We start from the raw sequence: 14,925 nt of genomic DNA, 5'->3' as shown, positions 1-14,925 counted from the left end.
TTGATGATCCACTCGACGTTCTGCACGCTTGACTGCTGTTTGACTATTGCCTGGCCGCAAACTTTCTGGGAGCTTCGCCAGGTGTGAGGCATTCTTTGAATGCTCCACAGTTGAAACCATTGGCCGACCACCACAAAACCTGCAGACCCATCTTCGCCGGAAATCAATAGAAGGAGCTGGCGCATAAACTTTCCAGTCATATAATAGGTGAGCGTTTTCAAATAAGAGCCGTATGATACATAAACTAAAAATGAACGGTTTAATTTACCTCTTTGATCAACTTGCAGGGCCGAACTCCTGCTGTCACTCATTGAAGGGCTCTCTCTTACAGGGTGAACGGCAGAAAGATTGGACTCTGGTGAGGGCGGCCCACACGCCAACAAATAATGTATATTTAAGGGCCCCCTCGGTCAACTGATGCTCCTTACCTCCCCACAGCCACCCTAACCCATCCGACTTGTTACAACGGCCAGCATCTACTTCCACGCAGCCACAAACATGAGACCAGTGTCGAGTCAAGTACCTTCCCATTTTCCCCCGCAACCTACCCCCATTGTTGAAGACATGCCACAAGCCCATCCCCCAGGCCCTGCCACACGAGCAAAGCGAACTTGTCGCCCATCCAGTCAGGCTATCACCCGCACGACTCAAGTGCGAACCGGAGGTTAGTCCCCTTGTTACAGCTAGTGTCTCGATGGATGATCAATACTGATTATTGAGTATCAATCATTTTCTAGGCACTCCCAATATTACGCCCAGCCGCATCATCAACGACACACCCAATATTACGCCCAGCCGCATCATCACCGACACAGGAGGCCAGTCGGGAGAATCAGGAGGCCCTATGCCTCCTCCTACCATTGTACCCACCCCCACACGTGCACCCGTCATCACCCCTAGTCGGATAATCGACAGTACAGGACCTCATACCGGTAAGAGGTTGTCCTGACCTGCATTCATCCTCCCCTCCCTTGGTCATTGACATCGAGGCATATTCTGCAGGGCACGGTCGGACCCCCAGCGTCACTACGAGGCGACTCGCCAACAATCCGCCCCCCCCAAATCCAATCATCCACCATGGGCCCCCCATTCCTCAACCAGATCTCATGTCCGAAGATGAGAGCCTGGTGGACAAGGTACGTGCATCGACCTCCGATGACAAGGCTTATAGTCAATATGGTAGCATGGACGGATTCATCCGACCCCCGCCGCCCCGAGGTTCTCCACGTATCACCGTTCCAAGTGATGCCCAGGAGCTTCCCCCTCCTCTCGCTCAAACCCCCTCAGCTGTGATCCGCCCAACCCCGCAACCTGTCCACCAACCGCCGCAACCATCCACAGCTGTCCACCAACCCCCGCAAACGCCCGCATCACGTGCCGACCATCGTCCAGCTCCTGCAGTCCCCGCCCCTCCTTGTTGTGCTCCCCCAGTGGGTAACCACCCACTTGTTGATTCCATGCTCGCATCTGCGCAGCTGTCGGATACAGACCTTCAGCTAGCGCAGCAACTATTCAACGTAAGTTTTCTCTTTCCTTTTCCTGCGTGAATAGAGAACCTCACTTACCCTAGCTGGTGTATTGCTCAGGCCCCCAAGGAAACCCGCTGGCAATTACAAGTTGTCATGTGGTTGACCCAACGCCGCCTCACTGCTGCATTAACCGCCGCAGCTGACCCTGCCCATGAGACCGCTCATGTGTATTCCCAGGTTTTCCGTGTAAGTATCATATTCTCCACAAGGGTCAATGAAGCTGACCAATTTCCCTTCCCTAAACAGACCCGAGTGCGTCAAAGGATCCGAGAGATCCTCATGCAAAGCACACTTGAATCGTACAGCCGGGAACATCTATGTGCACTCGCCACTGCCCTTAATCAAAGTAAGCACAAGGTTTTTTAACTCAACACTGCTTGCTGATGTTATCTTTGATTGCGCTGCAGAGCTACATATTAGAGCAGTCTCCAGCTTTCCGGAGACAACACCTTCCCGCGGGGATTCTCCACAATCACAAAGCCATGGCGGGCCTCGTAATTTTCTTGCGCGGAATGGTCAAGCATGAGCAAACTCACATGCGCAACTTGGTCAGTACTTTCTGCATATTTTTTTTGTCTTGGTTATCTTTTTGTCTTGTTGTCTCGGTAAATTGGCTGATCTCTGATATTGATCCTCTTAGCTCTTGTCAAACGTTTGAGACAAGACTCGCGGCCTCGTGAGCTTGGGCCGGTCCCAAAGCTGTTCGAACTAATTGTCTCTATCGAGCGCTTGTTCCAGCCAAGGGGGATATTGCGAGGTCCAGACGACATACGGGGAGATATCAACTCTGGAGTCATGGTGCGCATCGCCATGCTCCGGTTATTGACAGTCCATCATCTTCTACACCGTGCCCCTGGGGACACGAGGTCTCAATGGGACCTGATAGATGATCAGTTAGAAGCCATTCGGGAGAAGAGCTTTGTAGAACTTCAGGCGTAAGTGTCCCTATTCTCGCTGAGCCCCAGTTCTATGTACACTGACTACCTTCCTTTCCTCCTCTGCTAGATTTACATTGCTTATCATGAGGCGTGATTGGGATCTCTTCCCTGGGAACGTGATGTTTCCCGACGTCCCGGCAGAGTGGATTCGAGTCCCGACCGCCCTCAAATGTGACATTGAAACACGGTCACTCATCGCACAGTACGGGGCTGAACCATCTCAAGAAGATATGGCGGCGCTTCTACAAGCAGAAGTTGCCCTTGCCCTTGCCCCGTAGCGTGGTGACCGTACATTCCCTTTCCCCTTTTTCTAATCTTTTCTATTCATTCCCTTTCTCTCTCTCCTAACAGTAGACTGTTTGTTGTACAAAAAAAACAATCAAAGAACAAAAAAAAAAAACAAAAAAAAACAAAAAAAAAAAACAAAAAAAAAACAAAAAAAAACAAAAAAAAACTGTAAAATGCAATAAAAAACAAAAAATGTGCCCTGGTGGCCGATAAAACCTGCTTGTGAGTGTCTCAAAGTGCCAAACCGGGCTCAGAGAGCCTGCGATCGAGGCTGGAACGACCCGTTTTCGTTTCGGGGCTGGGGGGGGGTGGTTTGAGGTTTCGGGTTCGACAGCAGATTGCCGGATGGGTCAACCCGCCCTTTCTTTTGCCAGCGGGTTGTCCATTTGCGCATCGCCGGGCGTGCTGGCAAAGTCGTCGGTCCGCTTGACGGTTGACGGGAGACCGGCTTGCGAACGGTCGGGATTGAATGGGGGAGGTCCGTCAAATTGACGACCGAACTTTGGGCGCTTTGCCGGCGCCACGCAACTGCCGTGTATCCGCTGGAAATCCCATCCAAAGAAGCCAAGCTTTTCCGGATTGGCTGTAAATGTTTGCTGTTTTCCCTGTAATGGCCGATGTAACATCGGTCAGTGAGGTGTACACCTCAAAGACCGATACAACAACATCAGTCAGTGAGGTGTGTATGTAGCTCAACGACCAATGTGGTACCGGTCAGCAAGGTACCTCCACGACTGTTGTTGGAGCTGGATGAGTGGGGTCATGGCCGTAATCCAGGCATGTATCCAGATGACTGGCATTATACTGACCCCAATGACCAGTGGCAATACACAGATTCTGGTCATTGGAGTGGGTACCTCAATGGCCGATGTTGGGCCGGTCAGTGAGCTGTATACCTCGATGACCAATACGAGAGTGGACATTAAGGTGTGTACCTCATTGACTGGGACCGTCCCAGTCAAGCAGGTGTGTACCTCACTTTTTATCACGTATTGATGACCGGAACGATGCCGGTCATCAGGGGTATACGTACCTCCGGTTGCATGTATCGGTTCGGGCTGGCAGCCCGGGCACTGCTGCATGCTCCTTGGCATGGATGGCGGCTCAGTGCCACAGCCCGGGCAACTCTGGCAGAAAACTGGCCAGCTGGGCAGTCCAGGAGCGCAAGTCAAATTTTTCGGGCAGAATGGGCGGGCCAGTCCCTCCCTGTCTCCCGGTAAACCCACGAGAGACCAACGATAAGCAGGACATGAGAAGCAGATGATGGCATGGATCTGGATGAGCGCCCTCGACTGACCAAGCGAGAAAAAAAAGGATACGAGATGAGGATGGATAGACACGGGAGATTATTATTTCTGGAGAGATCCTAACGCTGGAGCCACTAAAACAAAAAAACACGCTTCTTCGCTACATGTGCGCGTGTATCCGCTCCCGACCAGCCGCCGTCTTTCTTTTCTCGCCCCTGCCCCCTACCACACACACACACACTAACTGCAAGAAAAAGAGAGAGAAAAAAGCCAAGATGATGATACGGGGGGGAGGGGCGGACGGCTGGAGCGTGTGTTTATTGGGGCGGTGGAGCGGCGAGTGTTTCGAGATTTTTCGGACCAAAGAGGGATGATGGGTGGGGAGGAGTAGTGAGAGGGCCGGTCAATGGCCGGGCTTGCTGGCCAGGAAGACGCCGAGGATGACGACGCCGAGGAAGCCTATGGCGGCGGGGAGGATGAATTCCTTGGGGATGCTGAGGGGGAGGGTCGGGTCGGCGGGGGGGATCTGATTCGCGGGTGTCAGTTTCCTGAGAGATCTGGAGGCGCCGGTCTGGGAGTGACGTTCCTCGAGCTCGTCGTGCTCGATCTCTTCAGCCTCGGTGACGGCTTTGAGACGGGTGGACGAGTGCACCTCGGCGGCCTTCTTCTTGGACAGCTCCGAGTCGCCCCAGCTCTTCCCCCCTCGGAGATGGAGGACGACGCGGTCCTTGCGTTGTTTCTTGGCCTGGTTCACCGCATCCGTCACGTCCCTGTCCGAGGTCATCAGCACCAGGTCGTTCTCGTCGTCGAGGTAGGCCAGTTGGAAGTCGTGAGGGTCCGGCTTGACGGTGGTCGAGCTGCTCGGATGGTCGGCGATGAACGGGTCGGACTCGATCTTGCCGACGATGATCTCCCGGACGAACTCGTACGAGTCGTAGCGGGCCTGGAAGCGATGGGCGGAGCCCGAGGGGGCGATGAACTTGAAGAGGTAGGTGCCATCGTCGTAGTCCGAGGGGAGCATGCCGGGGTACTGCTGGCTGCTGGCGACGCTCTGGAGCGTGCTGCGGCCGGCGAGCGCGGACTCGTAGTCCTCCTGGACGACCGAGGCCGAGTCGTTCGGCGCCAGCTCCGAGCCCGGCGTCTCGAGCCCCGCATGCTGGCCGTCGTGCGCCGTCTTGTGGCGGTTGAGCGGCGTGTGCGGGCCGGCCTCGCTTGGGCCGCCGAGCTGCGAGCCCGAGACGATCGACGTGCTGTCTTCGTCCACCGAGCCCGCTTGGCCAAACGAGGCAAAGAACCGGTTCCACACCGGGCCCCCCGAGTCGTCGTTGGTCACCTCGGAGCTGATCGAGTTGACTTGTTCCAGAGTCGCGTACGTCAGCTTGAGCACGTCCACACAGCCTTGCAGCTGTCCAGCCTCGTCGACAACAGGAAGGTTGAGGTAGTGGCCATCTTGGGTTGTTGTTGAGGAAAGGGGGGTGTTAATCTGTGTGGAATATGGGGGGTATGGGGGAAAGAGAGGAAAGGCGCACCATGCATTTTGCGCAGGGCTTCCTGAATGCTCAAGCTTGGAAGGGCCGTGTCGGGGTGAGGGGTCATGACGCGGACGACGCTGCAGGTGCGGGCATCGAGCCCGGCGGCGATGACCCTGAGGACGATATCCTTGCTGGTGAAGATCCCGGCGATCCGCCTGCCGTCGTTCTCCATCACACAGACGGCGGTGGTGTGGTGTTCGCGCATGAGGACGGCGGCCTCCTTGACGCTCGTCTTGACGCCCACCGTCGCCGCGCTCGTCCGGGCATCGAGGATGGAGCCGAGGTCGGGGAAGGACATCTTGTTCCGGAGGGCCTCGACGTAGGCCATCAGCGGGTTCACCGCGCCCGGGGTGGCCCCGCGCGTTGTGGCGTTGCCGAACTCGGACTGGACGCCTTCGATGGCGTTGTAGAGCTTCTGGGAGGAGCCGTAGGCGCGCTCAAGCTTCTCGAGCGACTCGTGAAACACTTTGGTGATATCCAGCAGTCCGATGACGTCTCCCTCGTCGTTGCAGACCGGCTGGATGGGGGGGTCAGTGGTATGTATGTATGTATGTATTAGTTGGGAAGCCTACCAAGTGCCTGAATCCTCTGGTGACCATGGTGGTGAGTGCTTCGGTGGCCGAGGTGGTGTCGATGGTGACCATCGGGTTGCGGGTCATGATCGCCGAGACGGGGGTTGTGCGGGGATCCATTCCGTCTGCGATGACCTGCGGGAGAGAGAAAGAAACTCAGCTTGGCGGAGTGGATCGGATGGGGAGGGGACTGACCCTGAAGGCGAGGTCTTTGGCGGTGAATATCCCGCAGAGATGTTCGTCCTCGTCGACTACGAGCACGCAGTCGGTCCGTTTGGCGGCACAGAGCTGGGAGGCATCTGCGACGGTGATGTTGTCGGGCACGGTGAGTGCTGGGAGCGGGCGGAGTGCTGAGACTGTGCCGGGCTGTCGCTTCGGGCGGGGTCCGCCGGCGTGCTGGGTGGTGCGTTTCTGGCCGGGGCGCTTGCGCTGCAGTTCGTTTTCTATTTTTTTCCTGATGGCCTGGGTGGGTGGTGTGTGAGTTGAGTTGCGTTCTGAGTGGTGTGGGGTGGGCTTACTTCGTCCTTGCGTCCCTGGCGCTGCCTGGTTTCGCTGAGCGAGCTCTGGAAGGATGTGTTGCGGTGTGCGGAGGGGCTGGTGGCGGTGTTCTCGTCGGAGTAGATGCTGTTGGGGCGTGTGGCCCTGGGGGGTGGTCCCATGGTGAGGCTGGGCTGTGTTGGGAGGGGGATGCGGCTCATATGGGGGGGGGAGAGATTGCGGGAGAACTATGTAGACTTCCGGGATCACCGTCTTATGACGGTCATGTGCTGAGCTCAGCCACTGCCAACTGCCAACTGCCAACTGCCAACTGCCAACTGCCAACTGCCAACTGCCAACTGCCAACTGCCAACTGCCAACTGCCAACTGCCAGGGGCATTAACTCACCCACCCACCACCCAACCAACCAACCATGTCCGGCTTCGCCAACTCGCCTCGGACGGAGGAACTGATTGCCCGCTACACCCTGCTCATCCACCAAGCAGAGTCCTTCGCATCCTTCTTCAAGAAGCGCTGCGAGATCGAAGAGGACTACCACCTCCAGCTCAGCAGACTCCTCGCCCGCCAGCACGACGCCGACCGCAGACTGGATTCAGAATACCCAAGCACCACCCAGACCGCACGCGACGCCTGGCAGGAGATGTGCGCCAACGTCGCACAGGAGGCCCACACCAGGAAGAGCTGGATCAGGCTCATCAGGCAGAACGTCATCGAGCCCCTCGAGCGCTTCCGATCCGCAAAGGAACGCACCCTCCACCGGATCAGGGACGAGCTCCGGAGCAGCATCAACGAACACAAGGAATACCTGGCCACCGTCCAGCGCCTCAAGAAGAACTACGACCGGAAATGCGACGAAGTAGCCCAGTTCCACGCCATGTCCGAGGCCGTCGAAGTCCGCGAGAAGCTCATCGAAGACCAGCGAAACAACCCACACTCCGACTGGGAACACATCTCATCATCATCCAAGCCAAGCCCAAACCCAAACCCAAACCCAAACCCACCCACAACCAACTCACTCGAACACCCAGCCTCAACCCCACACACCCCACCCTCCGGCCGACCCTCAACCGACAACAACCCCACCACCACCACCCGCCAAGCCGTCATCATCTCCGGGGCCACCTCCAGCGCTCTCCGCGATACCCTCACCCCTCCCCCCGCCAACCCAATCCAAGCCAAGGGCACCGACGTCCTCCACGCCCTCCGAGCCAACACCAACAACCTCATCCAACGGCTCAACTCGCGCAAGGACACCGCCAAGGGCACCGCCCAGGCCATGAACCACATCGACGACCTCATCCGCCCCACCGCCCTGCGAGGCGTCAAGGTCAAGCGCGAGGCCGAGGAGGCCGACCGCGAGTACCGCAAGGGCATCTTCCATCTCGAAACCCTCCGTCTGCGCAAGGAACAGGTCATCCGCGGCGCCAGGCGGGCCACCGAGGAGATGGTCTACGAAACCTCCGCAGAAGCCAAAGAATCCTTCTCCTACTACAACGACGAGACCCGGATCCAAGCCGTCTCACTGATCTCGGTAACTATCCATCCCAGACTGACTGACTACCCTCAAAAACCAACAGTCTAACTTTTGTTTTTTTTTTTTATATATGTGCTCTCTACAACATAAGATTTGTGACCACGCCCAACACTTGGTGATGAAAGTGAACCCAGATGCAGACGTGCGCCAGTACACCGACTCGACGCTGGACGAGTACGAGGAGCCCCAAGTGCTGTACGAGAATGCGTTTATCGGGCCCTGTCGGAGCCTGCTGTTTGGGGTGGCAATCAACGACTACTGTGCGAGCAATCCCGGCAAGGGGGCCGTGCCGCTGATCGTCAAGATGTGCATCGAGGAGATCGACCGGAACGGGCTGAAGCAGGAGGGCATCTATCGCGTCTCGGGCAAGATGCACAGCGTGATCCAGCTGGTGCACGAGATCGAAAAGTGAGTACATACCCAAACATCCGCTGCTCATCGACTCTCTTTCTCTGATCGCCGTGCTTGATGATCAGGGATGAGGACACGTTCACGTTCGACGCCGAGCGCCACGAGATCTACACGATCGCCGGCGTCCTCAAGCTCTACCTTCGCCAGCTGCCCCAGGCGCTCTTCCCCTTCCCGCTAGTCGAGCGAGTCAGTCTCTCGCAGCAGCTCGAGGAGTCGCGCGAGGAGGCCTTCAGACTCCTGCTCAAGCGCATCCGCAGGCTGCCCCCATCCCACCAAGCCACCCTCAAGCTGCTCTGCGCCCACCTCCACCGGATCGCCTCCTTCAGCAGCCTCAACAAGATGACGCCCTCCAACCTCGGCCTCGTCTTCTCCCCCGTCGTCTTCCTCGACGACCCTGCCGGCCAACAACTGCCCGCCCAAAGCTGGAAGGTAAACACACACACACACACACACACTCCAGACAACACCTGCATATACTTAAGAAAAAGAGTCTGTTTCTGTTTGGGTGTAGGATGACATCATGGCGATGCTCATCGAGCACCACGAAGAGCTCTTCCAGGGTCTGCCGACGGCCGAGCCAGCGACCACCGGCCTCGAGCGCAGCCGGTCCACCCAGAGCGTCCGGCGCACCCGGACCATCTCGCCCTCGGCGCGCAAGTCGCTCGAGGCCGTCCGCTACGAATCCTACTCGATCTCCGGCTCGCCGCTCTCCTCGCCCTGCCCGTCCCAGCCGCTCGGCCCCGAGGCCATCGAGACCCTGTCGCTTGCCGACCAGGTCTCGCCCGAGCCTCGTCAGTCCTATACTGCTTGCGTGTTTTCTTTTGGATGCTGACTGTGCCCTCCCTTCCTCTCTCTTTCGCCTTCCAGAACACCAGCCCCCCCTCGGCTCCCCCCTCCCCCCGCCCGCACTCGACTGCCCGCCACACCCCGACCCCTCGCCGTCGATCTCCAACCCTCCCAAGCGGACATTCTCGATCCGGCGCAAGACCCCGCGGCCCTCTCTCGACGCGAGCCACTAGTTCCCTCTCTCCAAAAACACTTGTGTACCCAACATACGCCCTTCTTCTCTTTTTTCTTTCTCTCATCCACTCACATACACACACACACGAGCATCCATCAGACATCGATACACGGACAGTTTCTTACTCGGAAGGGCGCCGGGATTCGGGGGATCCCTTGCAGATATTCAGTTGGACAGAAATACAAAACACACGAACACCTTCCGCCTATGCTCCGTAATACATCCCTACTCTCTTCATCTCTTAAACGAAGTAAAATGAGGGCAACCGCCCGATTGCTCATGCGAGCAGTATGCCTGCGTTTCCACTCCGTTCCATTTCCATGTGTCCCCTTCTTCTCCCATCTCTCACATACATAATTTTTTTTTTTTTTTTTTCTTTTTTGGCCCCGCGCGGTCGGGTTATGAGGGGTGCTGGGTTGCGAGGTTTTGTAGGCGCGGCTGTATCATAGTGTCACATACACATCCGGGCTCGTTGTATCATGTCTCTCCATTCCATATCCTTGTCCTCTCCTCCACACTTCAGACCATCCAAGCCATCCGCAAGTATGCAAGGGAGGGATGCTGTGTGTTCTGTGGTGCAGCGGGAGTGGTCTCTGTGATCGGCAGCGAGAACACGCCTGCCTCCCCGGCAGCTGGGGTGTGTGTGGGCCCGGCTTGGCTCCCAGACCCCGCGGGACGCAGGAGCCGTCACACAAAGGACCACCAAGGGTGCGGTATCACTGCAAGAAAAACTCTAGAAACTGCTTGCAGTTGAGATGCAGCAAGCTTCAACCAAGCTTCAGCTCAAGCTGGAGTCAAGCACACAAATTCTGTGCTGGTGCACCTTGAGTGTGTACCTTGTTCAGCATCTCAAGGTTGAACATGCTGTAGTGCTCATGCAGTAGGCTGAGGCAAATGAACACCCCTGAGCACCCTTTTATTTAATTTTATTAAACAATCCATGCACCATTGAATCCAGCCAGAATAACATAAACAGGGTATGTACACATGAAAGGGATATGTACAGATGAAAGAAATATGTACACATGAAAGGGGAATGTGAGGAGGTGTATTAACACATAAAAGGGATATGTACACATGATGAAAGGGGTATGTATGCATGAAAGGGGTATGTGAAGTAAGGGGTTTTTGCACACATGAAAGGGGTATGTACAACTGAATGATAAAAGGGAATTGAAAGGGATCTCAAAAACTCAAAGGGGACATGTAAACATGAAAGGGTCATGAACACATGATGAAAGGGGTATGTACACATTTTGAAAGGGATACATGCACATCAAAGGGATATACACACATGAAAGGGGTATGTGTACATAAAGGGCTATGTACACATTATGAAAGGGGTGAATGCATACAAAAGGGATATATGCACATGAAAGGGGTATGTGCACATGAAAGGGGTATGTGCACATGAAAGGGGTATGTGCACATGAAAGGGGTATGTGCACATGAAAGGGGAATTTGAACTTGAAAGGGGGATTTGCACAGGTATCAACTCCTGTACTTAGTTTTTTTTTCCTTAGACTCACTCTTGCATAAATTAGACAATGTGCATGGAATCAACCAGTGCTTGATTCTTGCATGAGGCACAGCTTGCCTTGAGATCTTGCATCTCAACTGCAAGCAGTTTCTAGAGTTTTTCTTGCAGTGTATGGATCATGTGCCCGGCAGCGCTGCTTGGCATATTTTTTGGCATGTGCAGAGCCCCGTTTGCGCAGAGAGCTTGGTGGTTTGTGTGCCAGCTTAACTAAGCCTCTCAAAGGGAGGGTCCGGGGGACCCCGCCCGGAGGGCTCTCCACAGGAGAGGCTTACGCCTAATGTCTGAAGTCTGGCAGGCAAAGGAAGGATATTCAACCCCAAAATGACTAAAGAATTATTTAAAAATCAGCAAAATGTGTACAAAAAAACTGGATAGACAGGATCATTGGCAGTGCTGATGCGCACCCTCATCCACCATTCTGAGCAAAAAGCTCCAAAACTGATTGGAGGAATCCGGTTTGAAGGGCGAAGGAATCCTGAAGGATGTTACATTGCTCTGAAGATCCATTTTTGGATTTTCTGATAATATGCACAATTGAATTTGTTATCTGCAACAAAATGCAACACTAAATACATGTGTAGGATCTGCGGGTTTGCGGATCCAGGATCCACCAGGCGTGATGGTTGGGCATCCTTAGTTTACATTTCTTCATGTTTTTTTTATTTTTTTATTTTTAAAACATTAGTACAGTGCAAATGGTTTGGATTGAGAAGGTGAGACCGGTGCCAAATGAAAGCTGAGGTCCAGAAGTATCTTTGGGCTCTGGGGCAGGTCCACAGGACCTGAGGGGGAGGCTGGCTGAGGCTTAATATTTTCCCTCCAGCCATTTGTGATTTCTTTCCCAGCCAAAATTTGGACTTTACGCGCAAGCCCCTCCCTGCGGGAGGGGCCGCTTTGCGGCCAGCCACAGCAAGCCTCCCACCAGGACTTGTACACCACAGGTGAAGATTTTTGGAATGATTTCGATCAGCACCCGAAATGAGTTTGGCCCGACTGCCTGCAAGGGGAAACTGTTGCCAGTCGGTTGGCGCTTTCACTGGAAAATTCCAGGAACCCTACTGGAAGGCAATCCGTGAGAATTTCGGATTCCCAACGCTCGTCCGAATTGCTTTTGCTTGCAATTTGGAATGGTTACGGCCGTCCCAGGCTTTGGAAGGCCCAAAATAGGATTTGGGCAAGTTAGGTAGACAAAAGAAGGGATTGAACATGCAACATCTTGCTGATCAATCCCACTGAGGCTCTTCACCAACTGCGCTAGATGCGCTATGAGATGTGACCATTGTTTTATGTATATCATCCTCCTTCTGTGAGGCGTGGTCAGCCACATTTGAAAATATTCCAGGGAAAATCCAGGAAAAAAACCAGAATGGTCTGTTTCCTGGAATGAAGTCGAATCAATTTTGACTTTGTTCCAATTTGGAAGTTTTTTTTTGGGTTTGGGTTTAACCCGAATTGCGATTGGAATGATTCTGGTCCTTTGACCATACCGGAAGCATTGCAATTGGTTTTTGGTCCTATGACCATACCAGAATGAATCCAATTGATTTTTGGGTTTTTGTGCCATCCAGTAAATTTTCTGGATGGAAACTTTAAATCTTCATCCGTGGTGTACACCACCGCTTGAATTCGAGCTTGGGTTGACGTGGGCCCAACGGCGTGGTCGGCGAAAGGTTGGCCCGGGTGGGCGTCAACCTGCCCGCCCAGACTTTGACCGCGGGATCGGATTGTGTCAAAGATTGGTTGGGCCCCCCTTGACCCGACCCATCCAGCACCGCGGGCGAGGCAACTCAGCCACCACTGGGTCGGATGAGTCGGCCGTGGCTAACCCAGCCAACCCATCCCGGCTCTGATCAGCCTGCCCACGGGGGGAGCTGGTTGGGCATGACAAGAGCCCAAACAGCTTCACTCAGCGGGTGGGCCAAGCCAATCATGGCTGGCGCTGAGTAGCGCACCAATGTTGCACTCTGGTTGAGCCCGCATTAGGCCAACCAATTTTTTTTTTTTTTTTAAATAAAAAAAGATATTTGCTGAGCCTCTTTCCATGTTTGGAAAAAGGCTACATAAGTGAGAAATTACAAAAAAAAAAAAAGGATGAGTCTGGTCCAAATCCGCAGACTTTGTCTGACAAAACTTAGAAACACGGTCTCTATCACACAATAAACTACGGTGTCACCATAGAAATATGTGGTGTCCCGCGAGTTGGAAAGGTTGATAGTGTGCCTCCTTCCTCGAGGTGCAGTTGCGGTTCCATCCCGGTAGCAAGTCATTTTTTTTGCTGGGCCATTCCTGAACCGCTCCCCGACCCCGACCGCGGCGCCCCACGGCGAGCCACCGTTGGCAGTTCTCCGACCGCGGGCTCTGCACGTGGGGCCCACGTGGGGGTTGTGCCGACCGCGGGTCCCGTGACCTCCCGCTCAGAGGCACGCCCAAAGTTTAGGGCGGGGTCGCGGGGGTTGCCTCCACATCGGAACCCACGTTGAGCCGCGGTCGGGCGCGCTCCGTGGTGTAGCAGCAGAGGCTGGAGGAAGCAGCAGAGGCTGGAGGAAGCAGCCCCCGACCGGCTCACAAACCCCCGGGGGTGGATCCAGCTTCGAAGTCCAGCCATCGCCCGCCTCCTACATCTTCCAGCCATCACCTAGAAAATCGTCGATCCCCACAACGCCACCGAGGATTATCGCTACACAATTCATCAGTGAATCAGTGAGTTCCCTTGTTGGACATTGTTCTGTACGGTGACTCATGAATCCTGTCAACAACAATTGGTAGTGCCTATGCCATGGGAAACCTTCATACCCCTCGGTAAGTACTAATTGATTGATTTTGTGGACGGAATGCTCTCGTGGAATCAAAACTGAGCCTTTCTTGCGTCGGATCAGGTCTTTTGACTGTGATGTTTGGAGCTTCCGGAACCCTTCTGAACGCCGCTCGCAGATTTCAAAATGATGGAAAGGTTAATTGGTTATCCATAGCACAGGACTATCCATAAAACCAATCTAATCGGACCAACACGTACCACATTCAAATCCCTTTTTCTAGCCTCCGGATTACTGTCTCGACAAGTGGGATGAAATGATGCAAGAGAGAAACCAGCGATTGACAGGCAGCCTTCGTGGCCAATGTGTAAGCGCTACGGCTTAATACAGCTCTCCTTATCTGGGAGCAAGCTCTTGACATCTACTTGGGATACTTACCACCCTTCTCATCCCTTGTGCTTCAGGCGGAGGAAAAAGCTCCCCTCACATTTCAAACGAGTTCTGCCTGGCCAGTGGAAAAGGTCGCATGATCAATCGAGCAGCCGATATTACTGCTCAGGTTCGGCATCGCCATCGTTAGGTCATGGCAACGGACCAAATTGCAATGTACCTCACACTTCAAACTTTAGACAGTATCCCGCGTGGGATATCCGGTAGATAATCCGCGATATCTGGTAAAGGACCGCGGATCACACCGGATATCTGAGACCCGAGTTTCCCAAACCTACGGATATGGGTGGATATTTGGATCCCCACATTTATCATTGGGGATGGCAATTGGGTGGGCCCGCCAGTAGGCCGCCCGAACCCGGCCAGCTTCAGGCCAGGTTTGGGTTGGCTGTTGAGGAGAATTTGCAATATTGGCCCAACCCAACAGACCCACAACCTCAAGCTGAACTACACCACGGATTGCTGTGGATGTCAGTTGGACATAGTTGCAGACGTTCTGGGCGCTGCAGCAGGCATCTGCTGGATGCCACTTTAGATGTGTGATTCTGGAAGTTTGCCCGGAATGCGTCTGCCAGATGGTCTCTGAGCCAAGGCTGCACATGTTACACTACA

The 14,925-nt window shown here is 54.5% G+C and overlaps 3 protein-coding genes across 3 annotated transcripts; 2 read left to right on the top strand and 1 right to left on the bottom strand.

The window, feature by feature from the left end:
• Positions 1-498: 498 nt before the first annotated feature.
• PtA15_5A441 (uncharacterized protein) lies at positions 499-2,187 on the top strand (the record flags this gene model as incomplete). Its single annotated transcript, XM_053169203.1, has 8 exons — positions 499-555; positions 631-664; positions 738-932; positions 1,003-1,517; positions 1,587-1,715; positions 1,776-1,875; positions 1,950-2,077; positions 2,170-2,187. The coding sequence occupies 8 exons, from the start codon at positions 499-501 to the stop codon at positions 2,185-2,187; spliced, it is 1,176 nt and encodes a 391-aa protein (XP_053020423.1).
• A 2,218-nt stretch (positions 2,188-4,405) lies between these two features.
• PtA15_5A440 (uncharacterized protein) lies at positions 4,406-6,804 on the bottom strand (the record flags this gene model as incomplete). Its single annotated transcript, XM_053169202.1, has 5 exons — positions 4,406-5,451; positions 5,532-6,051; positions 6,107-6,241; positions 6,302-6,568; positions 6,625-6,804. The coding sequence occupies 5 exons, from the start codon at positions 6,802-6,804 to the stop codon at positions 4,406-4,408; spliced, it is 2,148 nt and encodes a 715-aa protein (XP_053020422.1).
• A 55-nt stretch (positions 6,805-6,859) lies between these two features.
• PtA15_5A439 (uncharacterized protein) lies at positions 6,860-14,393 on the top strand (the record flags this gene model as incomplete). The annotated part of the gene is made up of 10 exons (XM_053169200.1): positions 6,860-6,865; positions 7,050-7,500; positions 7,633-8,135; positions 8,230-8,546; positions 8,615-8,739; positions 13,626-13,802; positions 13,877-13,909; positions 13,987-14,060; positions 14,147-14,230; positions 14,328-14,393. The coding sequence occupies 10 exons, from the start codon at positions 6,860-6,862 to the stop codon at positions 14,391-14,393; spliced, it is 1,836 nt and encodes a 611-aa protein (XP_053020421.1).
• Positions 14,394-14,925: the final 532 nt, after the last annotated feature.

This window comes from Puccinia triticina, chromosome 5A (assembly GCF_026914185.1).
Source record: "Puccinia triticina chromosome 5A, complete sequence".
Lineage (NCBI taxonomy): Eukaryota > Fungi > Basidiomycota > Pucciniomycetes > Pucciniales > Pucciniaceae > Puccinia > Puccinia triticina.
This window is presented reverse-complemented; position numbering and strand designations above follow the sequence as displayed.